Source organism: Staurois parvus, unplaced genomic scaffold, assembly GCF_062004578.1.
Source record: "Staurois parvus isolate SC_StPar_1 unplaced genomic scaffold, SC_StPar_1.0 ptg000981l, whole genome shotgun sequence".
NCBI lineage: Eukaryota > Metazoa > Chordata > Amphibia > Anura > Ranidae > Staurois > Staurois parvus.
In genome coordinates this window covers 704,587-720,728 of record NW_028318777.1, presented here as the reverse complement: position 1 = coordinate 720,728, position 16,142 = coordinate 704,587, and the positions used below count along the sequence as shown (strand labels likewise).

Below are 16,142 nucleotides of genomic sequence, written 5' to 3'. Positions count from 1 at the left end.
TTACTTTTTAATATATTTATAAATGATATAGGGTCTGGGATTAAAAATTCCATTTCAGTCTTTGCAGATGACACCAAGCTGTGCAGTGGAATAAAGTCCTTACAGGATGTCTTCAACTTGCCAAGCCAACCTCAATGCACTCAATGCACTGTTTAATTGGGCAACTATCTGGCAAATGAGTTTTAATGTTGATACATGTAAGGTTCTGCACTTGGGGGCTAAGAATATGCATGCATCATACATACTAGGAGGATTACAACTGGGGGAATCAATGGTGGAGAAGGATCTGGGAGTTCTAGTAGATCACAAGCTTAATAATGGCATGCAATGCCAAATTGTGTTTTCTAAAGCAAACAAAATCCTCTCTTGTATTAATAGAAGTATAGACTCCAGTGAGAGAGATATAATTTTCCCCCTGTACAAAGCATTAGTAATACCTCATCTGGAACATGCAGTTCAGTTTTGGGCACCAATTCACAAAAAGAACATTGGGGAACTGGAGAAAGTACAGCGAAGGGCAACCAAACTGATACGAGGCATGGAGGAGCTCAGCTATGAGGAAAGATTAGAGGAACTGAATTTATTCTCTCTTGTGAAGAGGAGATTAAGGGGGGATATGATCAACATGTATAAATACATCAGTCGTTCATACAGTGAACTCGTTGTAGAGCTATTCACTCTGAGGTCATCACAGAGGACAAGGGGGCACTCTTTACGTCTGGAGGAAAAAAAATGTACTCTACAAACACTGAAAGGTTTCTTCACAGTAAGAGCTGTGAAAATGTGGAATAGACTCCCTCAAGAGTTGGTTCTGGCCAGCTCCGTGGATTGCTTCAAAAAAGGCCTGGATTATTTCTTAGATACACAGAATATAACTGTACACTAACATTTATAGGTAACTTTGATCCAAGGAATTTCCGATTGCCATTCGGGGGATCAGGAAGGAATTTTTTTTTCCCAGCAGGAGCAAATTGATCATGCGTTGCTAGGTTTTTTTTTGCCTTCCTCTGGATTAACTGTGGGTAAAGGATTATACAGGTGAAACTCAAAATATTAGAATATCGTGCAAAAGTTCATTTATTTCAGTAATGCAACTTAAAAGGTGAAAGTAATATATGAGATAGACTCATTACATGCAAAGCAAGATAGTTCAAGCTGTGATTTGTCATACTTGTGATGATTATGGTTTACAGCTCAAAGTGTCCCACTCTAATCAGCTAATTAAGCCATAACACCTGCAAAGGGTTCCTGAGCCTTTAAATGGTCTCTCAGTCTGGTTCAGTAGGAATCACAATCATGGGAAAGACTGCTGACCTGACAGCTATGAAAGTTATGTGGAAGGGAAAAAGTGTGGAAGAAAAAGGTGCACAAGCAGCAGGGATGACCGCAGCCTGGAGAGGATTGTCAGGAAATGGCCATTCAAAAGTGTTGGGGACTTTCACAAGGAGTGGACTGAGGCTGAAGTCAGTGCATCAAGAGCCACCACACACAGATGGATCCTGGACATGGGCTTCAAATGTCATATTCCTCTTGTCAAGCCGCTTCTGAACAACAAACAACGTCAGAAGCGTCTTACCTGGGCTAAAGAAAAACAGACCTGGTCTGTTGCTCAGTTGTCCAAAGTCCTCTTTTCTGATGAGAGCAACTTTTGCATCTCATTTAGAAACCAAGGACCCAGAGTATGGAGGAAGAATGGAGAGGCACACACTGCAAGATGCTTGAAGTCCAGTGTGAAATTTCCACAGTCTGTGTTGATTTGGGGAGCCATGTCATCTGCTGGTGTTTGTCCACTGTGCTTCATTAAGTCCAGGGTCAACGCAGCCATTTACCAGGAGATTTTGGAGCGCTGCATGCTTCCTTCCGCAGACAAGCTTTATGGGGATGCTGACTTCATTTTCCAGCAGGACTTGGCACCTGCCCACACTGCCAAAAGCAGCAAAACCTGGTTCAATGACCGTGGGATTACTGTGCTTGATTGGCCAGCAAACTCACCTGACCTGAACACCATAGAGAATCTATGGGGCATTGCCAAGAGAAAGATGAGAGACATGAGACCGAACAATGCAGAAGAGCTGAAGGCTGCTATTGAAGCATCCTGGTCTTCCATAACACCTCAGCAGTGCCACAGGCTGATAGCTTCCATGCCACGCCGCATTGAAGCAGTAATTGCTGCAAAAGAGGCCCAAACCAAGTACTGAGTTACATATGCATATCGACTGACAGGCAGGGGGAAGCATTTATAAATAAATACCCTGCCTGTCAGCAATTTTTTTTTAAATTAAGTTTTCTACCACTTTACAGAAAGGGATTGACTTTACATGCACACACACATAGAAACACTTTTTCATCAATTTATCCTGGTCCACAGAATTGTAGTTTGAACTTATATTTTTAATTGCTTTTAATGAAGTTATTGGGCCCATAGCAAGCAAATAATTTTTGTTTGCAGGTGTGCTGCTCCTTTTAAACTATTTGTGATTTGAAGATGGGCATGTTACCAGCTATGGGGACGTGGGAAAGCATGCCATTACAATGTAAAAGCAAAACTTGTCTTTAAGCTGTCAGGATGGGGTCTAGCAGAAGTTTGTGTATGGGATGTGAGAGCTCTCAGCTAACCAGCTAACCTGTACCTCGGAGTGCCCTGCCAAAAGAAAAAATGCCCGTAAACTCAAAGTGAGACCTACGTGTGTGAGAGAGAGGGTCTCGCTGGAGGAGTGGGGGCCTAAGGAAAGCTGCGGAGTGTGGAGAGGAGGTCGTGGGTACGAGCCGGCGGGAGAAGTGGAGCAGAGAAAGCGATAACCACCGCAGCGGGACGGCTGTGATTCCAGTCTGGCGCGGTGAGTTGCCTGGTGCTCGGAGGACTCTGGGACGAGCACGTGACCTGCCGCAAGGGAGCACTGGGAGGAGGAGAAGCCGGCTGGCGTTCTCAGGCAGATGGAGACGCCAGATCTCCCCTCATGGACCCAGGACAGATACAGCCAGAGAACCATAGGAGTCAGTGGGGAGAATCCCCCCTAAGCAAACAGTGTTCCAAGTGGAGGGGCTGTCAGAAAATAACAGTCCCCAGAAGAAAGGACTTGAAGCCGCCTCACTCAGGATAGAACAGAGAAGATGACAAGAGGTTGAGTGAGTGAGAGCGGCAAATTATATTTAATAAATATAAATAAAACGAACTGAACTGTGTATTAAAATCAAAGGGGGGGCTCACCCAGGGGGTCTAAAGGAAAAGGAGGACAAAATAAAACAGTCTAGGACCCTGAAGAAATAGAACCTGGCAGAGAGGAGATAGAAAAAGGAAAAACTATAGACTGAAATTGTTGGAAAATTTAAAAATGTTAAACCTGACAATAAAATAAAAGTAAATCCCCCAGAGCTCGGATAAGTTGAAATAGTTCTCAATGGCATGAAGAATGAAGTGTCTAAAGGAGGTGGGCCCAAGGCTTCCCTAACAGGTACAATTAAGAAATATATACCTTCACAGGAGAACCTGACCCCAGAAAGACAACAGGGAATAAGTGAAAGGAGCGAGCTGGAAATCAGTATGGAAGAGTGTCCTAGACTATCCCTGGGAATAGTTAATAGCAGTCAACAAACGAAACAAGAAGTGGAGGTGGAAGAACAAGAAAAGTACTTACAAATGCCAACTAAAAAGGAAATAGAAATGTTTAAAGGTCTTGAAAAATCAATAAAACAAGAAATGGCGATAATACAGAAAGATCTGGGGCAAATATTATCAAGAGTGGAGGAGACTGAAGGAAAAGTGGATAAACATGCCCAAATTATCCAGAAATTAGGAAAACGGATGATAGAATGTGAAAAGAACAAAGAAATCTGCTATATAAAATAGAAGATCAAGAAAATAGGGATAGGAGATGTAATCTAAGGATACGAGGACTTCCAGAGATCTCACAAGGAGAGGATTTAATGGGTATAATAAGTAAAATACTGAACACTATAATGGACAGATTCACATCAGAGACCCTTAAATTGGATGGAGTATATAGAATAGGAAAACATCAACAAGAAAGGGGTAAAGAAAAACCGAGAGATTTAATTGTGCAATTTCATAATTATTGGGATAAAGAAGAGATCTGGAGGAAGAACAGCTATAAAATATGGAGACATAAATGTCCAGATTTTTGCTGATTAAGCAGCTGAGACATTGACAAGAAGGAGATCTCTGAAACCATTATTAGAGCAGATGAGGAAGCAGAATGTTCAATACAGATGGGGCTTCCCAGCGTGTTTAATTGGATGGAAAAACAGGTGTTCAGCAAGATTAAGATATCCTGAAGATATGAGAGACTTTTGTGAGAGACTTGATTTGCAGAAAATAGAGATACCTGGGTGGGAAGAAGGAGAGATATGGGCTATAGAAAAAGAGGGTTGGCAGGTAGCTAGAAGGAGGAATAGAGAGTAGAGAAGATAGGAGGGAGTGGGAGGGAGGGGGGGAGGAGGAGGAAAGAGGGGAGGGAGGAGGAAAGAGATTTTCTTTTTTTTGACAATTTTCCTCCCTCTCCATTGTTTCCCTCCAACCCTTCGGCTTGGTTAGGTCATTGGAGATTTTTCACCTGTTTTTAGAGTTTGGCAGGACATAGAGGAGGATAGGTAGCCGGTGAAACATACATGGTTGGAGGACCACCTTAAAGTTGAATCAAAAGTAGGGTTAGGACCACAAATGATTTGTAGGCAAAAAGGTAGCCTAAGGGATGGGGAGGGTAATGGGAGGGGCGGGAGAAGGGTATTGGGAGGTAATGGGGGGAGGGGATGGGGCATGGGTAGGTAGATTTCGCCTCTGCAATACAGTAGGAGATATAGTACTCTGGAGAAGTCCTATAGGGCGAAGGGGAAGAAATGTACAAGAGGGGCTGGAGGAAAGGAGAGTAAGGGAAGAATGGAAGAGATACATTTTTTAATTTATAATGTTAATGGATTAAATAGCCCTAGGAAGAGATTTAGGATATTTAAGGAGCTTCAGCATAGATTGTCTTAAGTGGTTTTCTTACAAGAGACACATTTGGGGAAAGAAACAAATGTGAAATTAAATTCCAGATACTATCCACTGTGGTTCTATGCAGATTCCCCAATTAGAAGAGCTAAGGAAGTGGCAATAGGATTCGCAAAAAATATAAGGTTTGAGTTGGAGGACAGATTGGTAGATCCTGAAGGGAGATTTCTGCTTCTAAAGGGAAGATTACAAGAAATAGATTGTACATTAGCAAATATTTATTGTCTGAATAAGAAACCGGAGATATTCTTAAAAATTCTCTGAAAAAATTAATGGATTTCAAAAAAGATGGTTTAATTGTGGCGGGTGATTTCAATCTTTGTATGGACCCTCAGATAGATACGACGTCCCCTGTGCAGAGGGAGGAGAGTAGGTCTCAAGATTGGACTATATATTGCTGGAACATCGACTTATTGAGTCTCTGGTTAAAGTAAAAATAGAAGTGATGTCAATATCGGACCACGTTCCTGTCACAATGCAATTACTATGGGGAAAGGAGTTGAATGGGGGAAAAGCGTGGAGGTTGAATGAGACACTTCTCATGGATCAAGAGACAGATTAAAAAAGAAATAGAACAATTTTTTGAAGAAAAGGATACAGGGGATGTGTCTGTTGTTACGGTGTGGGAGGCTTATAAGGCTTATATTAGAGGAATCCTTATTGCGATCGGAGCAAAAATGAAAAGGGAAAGAAGATAAAAAATTAATGCGCTTCTCAATGAACTTTGTGAGCTTGAACAGACACATAAAAATGGAGTAACAAAAGAGATTATGCAGAGGGTAAAAAATAAAAGTGAAGAACTAAATAATTTTCTAGAAGAAGATAAAGAGTATTTAATAAAATGATAAGTGATATACAGTTGCAAGAAAAAGTATGTGAACCCCTTGGGATTACGTGGAGTTTTGAATGAATTGGGCATAAAATGTGCTCTGAACGTCATCTAAATCACAACAATAGAAGAACACAGTCTGCTGAACATAATACTACACAAACATTAGATGTTGCCATGGTTTAATTGCACATAACATGTAAACATTCACAGTGCAGCGAGGAAAAAGTATGTGAACCTTTGGACTTAATAACTGGTTGACCCTCCTTTGGCAGCAATAACCTCAACCAAACGTTTCCTGTAGTTGCAGATCAGACCTGCACAACGATCTGGAGTAATTTTGGACCACTCCTCTTCACAAAACTGTTTCAGTGTAGCAGTATTCTTGGGATGTCTGGTGTGAATCGCTCTCTTAAGGTCATGCCACTGCATTTCAATCGGGTTGAGGTCAGGACTCTGACTGGGCCGCTCCAGAAGGCGTATTCTCTGCTGTTGCAGCCATTGTTTTGTTGAATTACTTGTATGCTTTGGGTCATTGTCCTGTTGCATCACCCATCCTCTGCGAATCTTCAGTTGGCGGACAGATGGTCGTACGTTTTCCTGCAAAATGTCTTGATAAACTCTGGAATTCATTTTCCCATCAATGACAACAATCTGTCCAGGCCATGAGGCAGCAAAGCAGCCCCAAACCATGATGCTCCCTCCGCCATGTTTTACAGTGGGGATGAGGTTTTGATGTTGGTGTGCTGTGCCTTTTTTTCTCCACACATAGTGTTGTGTGTTCTTCCCAAACAACTCAATCTTGCTTTCATCTGTCCACAGTATATTTTGCCAGTAGTGCTGTGGAACATCCAGGTGCTCTTTTGCAAACTTCAAACGTGCTGCAATATTCTTTTTGGACAGCAATGGCTTCCTCCGTGGTGTCCTCCCATGTACTCCATTCTTGTTTAATGTTTTCCTTATTGTAGATATGTCAACAAAAATGTTAGCATGTGCCAGAGATTTCTGTAGGTCTTTAGCTGACACTCTGGGATTCTTCTTTACCTCATGCAGCATTCTGTGCCTAGGGAGAGTAGCAACAGTGCTAAACTTTCTCCATTTGTAGACAGTCTGTCTTACCGTGGACACATGAACATCAAGGCTTTTGGAGATACTTTTGTAACCCTTTCCAGGTTCATGCAAGTCAACAATTCTTGATCGTAGGTCTTCTGAGAGCTCTTTTCTGCGAGGCATGGTTCACATCAGACAGTGCTTCTTGAAACCAGTCAACCCAAAACAGGTGTGTGTTTTTTAAGGGCAGGACAGCTGTCAGCAACACATCCAATATCATCACACTGATTGGAGTCAAGGTTGGCTCACTCCTGGCTCCAATTAGCTCTGGGAGAAGTCATTAAGCTAGGGCCTCACATACTTTTTCCTCCCTGCACTGTGAATGTTTACATGTTATGTGCAATTAAACCATGGCAACATCTAATGTTTGTGTAGTATTATGTTCAGCAGACTGTGTTCTTCTATTGTTGTGACTTAGATGACGTTCAGAGCACATTTTATGCCCAATTCATGCAAAACTCCACGTAATCCCAAGGGGTTCACATACTTTTTCTTGCAACTGTAGATGGGGAGATAGGCCAGGAAAGTATTTGAGGGCTCAGATGAAAAAAAAAAATCTAGGAACTACTGTATATAGAGAAATAAGAGACCCCAAAGGAGAATTAGTGTATTCAACTAAAGATATCGATAGGGTGTTTAAAGAATACTATAGCAATTTATATAAGGACGAACTAAGGAAATTAGGAGGGGGAACCCCGTCATGGATAGGTCGTATAAATCGGATAAAAATGGTGATTGTTCCAACAATTTTATATAAATTTCAAATGATACCAATTAAACTACCAGAAGTTTACTTCAGAATAATTAAAAAAATGATAAGATATATTTGGAGGAATAAAAAACCAAGAATAAACCATGAAATTTTATGTAGAAATAAAGAGAAAGGTGGACTGGTAGTACCAGATTTGAAAAGATACTATAACTCTGTAATAATGGCGAGAATTTATGACTGGACAAATAATGCAAAAGGGAAAAGCTGGGTTAAAATTGAAAATATATTAAGTAATACTAATTTAAGTAGATTCGTATGGTTTCCCACACAATACCGAGGATTAGTAGATAGCACAAGTTCGTTCACATTAAATGTTTTAAGGGTTTGGGATGTATTACACAAACAGATAGGATGGGAATTTAATTCACTGTTAATACCTTTAGGGTCCACAGAGTTTTTTCCCCTGGGTAAAGAAGGTATCACAAGGAAGTGAATTAAGAAGGAGGATGCACATTTAAGGGATATAATGGTGGGGGAGGAAATGGGTTCACTTAAGGAATTGGAAAAAAAAGGGATAAGTTTTCATGAGAATCGATGAGTGGCGTTATTTTCAATTAAAACACTTTATAGGGAAGCTTCCGAAACCTCTAAGAACAAGAGAGTATTGGAACCCCTTTGAGCGTTTATTAGACACACGGGGAGATGGGAAACACGGAACTTCTAACATATATAAGATTCTCACTGAAATAAACACAGATATAAGGCCACCATATATAGAAAAATGGGAAAGGGATATAGATGTAATAATAGATGTGGAAAAACAGAGGAAAATGTATAGATTAATCCATGAAAATGTGAATATGCAGGAGGTGGAAATGAACTCCAAGTGTATGGCAAGATGGTGTATTACACCGAGCGGAGATAATTCACCTTTGTGTTGGCGGGGATGTGGAGGTAGAGGCACTATGTATCACATATGGTGGGAGTATCCGAAAATACAGGAGTATTGGGAGAAAATAGTGAACTTGATTCAGAAAATTACGGAGGTTGACATTATATTAGACCCAGAGACTTGCCTTTTTCATAGTACCAAGCTTTCAGTCAAAAAATATAAAAGATCTGGTGTACTGTATTATTTGAATGCAGCAAAGGGTTTGATACCCAAGTTCTGGAGGAGACAGGATGTGTCGAAAATAAAAGATTGGGTTGAAGGAGTGGATCAAATATGTAAAATGGAGGAACTTTACCATATGAATGAAGATAAGATGGAATAAATGGGAGGAATTTAAAAAGTCAAAGTTAAATATAGAGTTTATGGGGGACTAACATAAAATAATATGGTTACACTTTCTTCTTCTCTTTTGAGGATGAGGATCTCCAGAAAGGAACAGGAAAATTCAGAGCAGGGCGGTGGGGAGTTAGTTGGGGGGGGTGATGGGTGGTTTTTAGGCGGGAGGGTGGGGGGGGGATGGGGTGGAAGAAAAGTTGATATGATAAAGGTAAATGTGTAAATGTCAATGTTTTTTAAAAGAGTATGTTTGTACAATTTTTATTTATTTGAAAAATCAATAAATATTTAAATTTAAAAAAATGCTAAAAATAAAAAAAAAACAAGTCTTGTGTATGCAGGCCAAGAATGATGGCATGTTGGCTGGCTGCAAGCAGCCCTTAAGTTGCAAGTATTAAACCCAAAACAAAAAATTTAATATATTGCGACGTACCAATCGTTAGATTTGGTAGCTGCATTTGGTTTTTTTTTTTGTTTGTTTTTTTAGGCTTTTCTCTTAGTTTTCAGCTGGTGATGTGGCCAGCATTAGAGTTCCTACACACTGGATGAGGGAGCAACAGAGACACCTTTGGACAGCAGCATTGTCAGTCTGGGTGGAGGGTAGTATTAGATACACAAGCAAGAAGAAGGGAGACACAGCGCCTCTGAGTGTAGTCTGTTAGGTAGTCTAATGGTTAAAACAATAACTTAACAACTCACATATAATAAACGATAAGCAGGCACTTAATTGTGCACAGTGCCTTGTAACTTTGTTCAGGAATCACAGTGAGCAAAGATGCCGGCTGGACAGCAGGGAGAGATGGAGAGGCGCCAGTTGTGAAAGCCTGGCAGGTCACTGGAAACTCCAGATACTTTGTTTCCTCTTCTCCTTTAAGTCCTTTACAAATATACCGATCAAATTCAGCTCCATCCAGCATTCCTAAAAGCAACACCTTGGGGTCTAGGGGCAGGGTCAGGTTATAAGTAACACTGAACGTATGCAGGACAGAAAACCAAAAGTTCCCAATCTTAGGGCAAGTCCAGACCATATGATAAAAGTTCCCTTCAGCCTACTGATATCGGGTACATAGAGGACTGACTGAGGTGTATATACCGGCCAAGCGAACAGTTATAAAATAGGCTCGGTGGAGAAATTTAACTTGAGTAAACCGATCCTTGGCCAAGATCATGTTAGTAACATAATGAGTAGTGCACACATCCCAGTCTCCCTCGGTTAATTCAGGCATGTCTGCTTGCCACTTATTGAATAGCTTAGTCAGTCTCAGTGAATGAGCCACAGAAAGGCGAAGGTAGATCAAGGACAGAGGCCTCCCCATTGCCAACTCCCATTGGAGTTGGCAGTTAAAAGGTGAGAGAAAAAGAAGAGTAGTGGGAAGAGAGGGGATGTGGGGGAAGAATGGATCAGCTAACACTTTTTAAAGCTGTTACAGCAGCAGTTTTTTCCCTTTTGGAAAAACGTTTACATAAACTAAAGCTGACCATTGTAAGAACACCTGTCAGTGGTAAATGGTTTCTCTCAACCCTCTAACCACTACATCTACCAGACAGTTTGGTCTTTTGAAGCACAAGAGACTTACTGGCTGTCCCACCAAGTAAAAGTACAGCTCTGATTCCAAAAAAAGCTGGGACATTATGTAAAATCTACATAAAAACAGCATTGCAAATCTTATAAAGCCATACTTATTCACAATAAAAAACATGTCACATGTACAATTTAAGAACAAAATAAGGTAATTTTGAAATTTATGACAGCAGCACTCAAACAATTTGGGACAGAGCAACAAAAAGCTGGCAAAGTGGTGCTAACAAGGAAGAGTTGGAAGAACAATTTGTAAGTAATTAGGTTGGTTGGCAACAGGTCCGTAATATGATTGGATATAAAAAGAGCATCTTAGAGAGTCAGTGTCTCAGAAGTAAATATGGGCAGAGGTTCATCAGTCTGTGAAAAGCTGTATACAAAGTTTTTTTTAAAAATTCAAAATAATGTTTCTCAGTGTAAAATTGCAAAGACTTTAAATATATCATCGTCTACAGTGCATAATATCTTCAAAAGAGTATGGTAATCTGGAGAAGTCTCTGTGTACAATGGACAAGTCCGAAACTCATTATTGGATGCCTCTGATTTTCAGGCCCTCCGATGGTACTGCATCACTTCCAAAAATCGCTCTCTATGAATATAGTTCACCGTGCCATCCAAAAATGCAAGGTGAAACTCTATCATGCATAAAAGAAGCCATGTCTGAATATGATCCAGAAACACCGCCATCTTCTCTGGGCCAAAGCTCATTTAAAATGGTCTGTTGTAAAGTGGACAACTGTTCTGTGGTCAGATACAGTAAATCAAATTGTGACGTTCTTTTTGGCAACAATGGGCTCGATGTCCTCCAGACTAAAGAGCAGAGGGACCTTCTTGTCAGCACTCATTTCAAAAGCCAGCATCTCTGATAGTATGAGGGGCATTAGTGTGTGTGAAATGAGCAGCTTGCGTATATGGAAAGGCACAGTCAATGCTGAAAGATATGTCCATGTTTTAGAGCAGGATATGCTCCCATCCAGATAATATCTTTTTCAGGGAAGGCATTGCATTTTTCAGCAGGACAATGCTAAACCGCATATTGCATCTATGACAACAGCATGGCTTTGCAGTAGAAGAGTCCACGTGCTTAACTGGCCTGCCTGCAGTCCAGACCTTTCACCAATAGAAAATAGACAAAGAAGACCAAAGACTATTGAGCAGTAAGAATCCTATATCTAGCAAGAATAGGACAACATTCCTTTCCTGCAATTTCAGCATCTGGTCTCCTCCGCTTCCAGACCTTTTACAGAGTGTTTTTAAAAGAAGAGGGGATGCTACATGGCCCTGTCCCAACTCTTGTGAGATATTTGCTGCTATCAACTTTCAAACTGACCTTATATTTTTTCTTAAAATGGTACATTTTCTCAGCTTAAACATTTGATATGGTTTTTTTTTGTGAATAAAATGTGTTTATGAGATTTACAAATCATCGCAGTCTGTTTTTATGTAGATTTTACACCAAACCTTTTTGGGAATTGGGGTTGTAAAGAGAGCAAGCCTAAAAATAGTTTAATACCACTTTAATTCTGAATAGCATGCTGGAGATTTGGAATCTTCCAAAGCAGGAAAAATGCTGCTTCTGGTGTTTCCCTTCTAATTGGATAGAAGTTGGTTATTCTTCATAAGCAGGCGGGAGATGAAGTGCCAAAAAATAAGTGTGTCTGGTTATGTAGTTAGGCAGAAACTGTGACCAGAAGGCTGGCTGTACAGAATCCTTGGCAATTATAAAACCTATACAGTTAACCCTCTGTGCATTTTAATTTCAGTATTTACCTGTTTGTTAAATTGTGTGCTTTAACCACTTGCCCTCCAGATGATTTACCCCCCTTTCTGACCAGGCCATTTTTTGCGTTATTTTAACTGACAATTGCGCAGTCATGCACCGCTGCACCCAAATGAAATTTATGTCCTTTTTTTCCCCACGAATAGAGCTTTCTTTTGGTGGTATTTGATCGCCTGTGCGTTTAAAAAAAAAAAAAAAATCCCAGTGTATATACCGCCATTTGTAAACGCTATAGTTTTAACGTAAACCAATTAATCTACACATTTTGGGATTTTTTTTTCGCAAAGGCATGTTGCAGAATACATTTTGGCGTAAATTTTTTTTACTGGACATGTTTAATAGCAAGAAGTCCAAAATAATGTTTTTTTTCTCAAAATTGTCAGTCTTTTTTTTTTTTCATAGCGCAAAAAATAAAAACTGCACGGGTGATTAAATACCACCGAAAGAAAGCTCAATTCGTGCGAAAAAGATGTAAATTTCATTTGGGTGCAGCGTTGCATGACCACGCAATTGTCAGTTAAAATAACGCAGCGCTGTAATGCAAAAAATGGCCTGGTCGGGGGGGGGGGGGGGGGTTAAATCCTCAGGAGGGTAAGTGGTTAAAGGATGCTTGCTGAAGTAAAACCATCTTATTTTTTTTTTCTTTTTGAAATTATGTAGGCAATCACCAGCTGTAGACTTAGAGTTGCCAGCAAAGGAGCAGACTCGGCCAGAAGCAAAAAAGGATGGTATGCCTCCCTCTATTTACAGATTATACCTGTGAAACAGCATGTAACTGATCATTCCTGTAATATTTTCAACTTAAATTTTGTTTTTGACAAAGGTATCCGTCAGGTTTGGAATTCATTATCTGAAATCTGTTATCCAGTATGTTTAAAAGACTGTGTAGTACGTAACTGCTATTTTTTCATAAAAAAGTAATCTTAATACAGACATGACCAAACATTTTTTACTACTATCATAATGTGACACAGTATTCAATAATTCAGAAGTATGTAATTTATATGAGCACTGTGGCAAGAATGGTTGATTCTTAAAATACAACTTAGCTGTACCCTCTCCTTGGTAGACAGTGCTGTATGTAATATGTCCTAGCGCAGGGCTTAAAATTTCGAGTCTAGACCTACTAGCCAGGCACAAACCTTACTCTCCACCAGTTGCCCCACCCAACCTTGTCCGGTTCCACCTCCAACCCCACCCCTGGCCCGCTTCAACCCCGCCCCCAGCCCTTCCCCAACCACGCCCCCTTAAAGCTTATGAAATTACATTTTTCTTTAGAGTCTAATAGAAAGCTGGTTTACATAATTTATATTGTAAAGTGCTGAGCAAACTGTTGGCGCCATATAAATCCTGTATAATAATAATCATCAAGTCTCATAGTGGATAAGAGGCCAGACTGAGCCTAGAACCTAATTTATGAAACCTTATGTAAACGTGTAATGTATATTCACAGCATCTCTGTTATTATATTAGAAAGTCACATAACACATTTTCTGCCAATAAAGTATTAAAAAAGGACACAATGTGTTAATAACTGGATGTAAGGTCTATCCATAGACATAGGACAATTGTCACCGAATACTGGCATACTGCCAGAGGCATCCCCTGGTGACCATTTGTTGCATATACTATGTGTATGTTCATGTCACTGATGTGTAAAGATATGACACCATGTCTGGTGAAGACAACACGGTATTCTAAAAAGCTTCCACTAAAATATATTACGTTAGCTAGCAAAACGGTGTTGCTTACATTTTTACACCCTTTCTGCTATCTATGGCTAACAAGGCATATTATTATTACCGTATTGAGTACAGACACCAAGAGAAAGCACTATGCAAGTTTTCAGGTACTACTAAAAGCTATACAACATGTGCAATAGGGTGTTTACTAAAAGATTAAACTTTATAAAAACTGTAGGAGTAGAGGATGGACCTCTAACCGTACACAAAGAATGTACAAATAACCATACATAAACTGAACAAAATTTCCACAGTCCATACCCAAAAATACTTCAAGGTCCCCTAAGGCGGTGGAGAGCGGGCCTCTCCCTGTGTCCCCTGCGGCTGTGGAGAGCGGACCTCTCCTCGAATCCCCCACGGCGGTGGAGAGGGTGTCTCCTCTCAGCGGAGGAGAGGGGACCTTTTCTGCACCTGTCCCCTCAGCGGCTCTGCCAGTGTAATGGCGGTGCCGAAGAAGCCGGAAACCGGAACTCAGCTTCACAATGAGGCTTGGAGCGCAGGTGCAGCCGCTCCATCCATCATCTGTGCTCGCCACACAGGAATTTCTCCTCTCATTTGGTGAGCGGGTGAGCAGCTTTTTCAAGCCCTGTCCTAGCGTATCTAAACCAAAATGCATTATGTTGCAGGTTGTCTTTAGATGTAGTTACATTAGTTTTCACTTTTCATGCTAAGCATTTTCAACAAGTACAGAAATTACCTGTTGATCTTGCCCAAAATGCAATGTTCTTGTTACTTTTGTAAGCAAAAAGATTGTACAAAGAACCCTATCTTTATTGTGTAAACTACTATTGCCATGAATCCATGTAATGGAGATGAACAAAGGAAGACACAGCTGCCCCCAAAGGTACACTAGGGGAAAAAAAGCATATAAAGACAGGAAGTGTGCAATTCCCTGGACTACCAGGTAACAAAAAGGGGGGCAAAGCCTGAATAAAGAATGAATGCAGCTTCACATTTATTTGTCAAGAAAAACATTTAATGCAGCTATATCTGGGCTGCATCATCATCGCTCAGGTGTTTTATGTAACTGTGTATATTTTTCACTGGTTTGAAATGCCTGGGACACAAACTTGAATGCTCACCTTTCCCTTCACCCTGTTTGAGGGAGGATGAGGTATCAGAAACTCAGTGTAATAGAAAAGAGAAGGATTCCTCTGTTAACTATTACTCCCAGGAGCATTCTCGAGGTCTAGACACAGAAGCTTCCTGGAAGATGTGGTGTGCACTAATCTGAAGTTACTGCTGTCAGAATCCTCTACTAAAGCCATTGGATTTGGGTTTTGGCAGCCGCCAAAAAACCCAAGACCTTTCCAGTGCATCCTTCACTCCCAGGAAGTGTTGTATGTCGATTGGGCTTAACCTTAGAAGATGGTTTCACCACTTAAGCCTTTATGCTCACCAGTACCCCACGGAAAAGGAATTCTTCAAGAAATGAGCTTACCCAGCTTTTTCCTATTTTAATAAGACCTGACATTCTGAGCGGATGAGGTTCTAGTCTTTAAGAGACCCTCTTTAAGATGTCCTTCTCTTTGGTAAGAGCAGCCTGCGTTGGCTTCATTTGGAAGTTCACCAAGCTCTAAAAGGTTGAGCGAAGTGTATGCTTTGTTCCAGAGAATAAGTACTTGAGCGTCCTGGTACTTGGCAGCTCCTGTAAGATTTTTCGAGAGCCTTGTATATCTCGGTAGATGCCTTGGAAGATTCCATACAGCAGTTTTTAAGGGTGGGAACCATATCTGTCCACACGAGAAGGATCCTATGGCTCAAGTGTTGGTCAGCAGTACTTCTCTGAAAGAAGCAAATCGAGAGGCCACTCTGAGGGTGAACACTGGTTTGCACCATCCTTTTGATGCCTTCTTCCAGAAGATAACTGGGTAAAATTTTTGTTTTTACCCCTAAAGGAGACAAAGGTGACAGGTCAAAAACTGGTGACAGAAAATACATCCCAGCTCTTTAAAAAAAAAAAAAAAGACCTTTAAGTCCTCCTGTTCCAGAGGCAAAACCTCATCACAGTCTGCAGCTTGGTGTCCAGAGGCTACAAGCTGGAGATTTTCTCCTCCACCCTTTATGTTCTCATGGATATCTTCAGATTCCCAG

At 40.7% G+C, this 16,142-nt stretch overlaps 1 protein-coding gene across 1 annotated transcript in view; it reads left to right on the top strand.

Annotated features, from left to right (window-relative positions):
• Positions 1-16,142, top strand: part of KMT2A (lysine methyltransferase 2A) — a 409,829-nt gene that overhangs the window by 363,608 nt on the left and 30,079 nt on the right. The window contains exon 29 of the mRNA XM_089657321.1: positions 12,967-13,034. Within this exon, the coding sequence (XP_089513447.1) occupies positions 12,967-13,034 (68 nt within the window). The remainder of the gene's footprint in view (positions 1-12,966; positions 13,035-16,142) is intronic.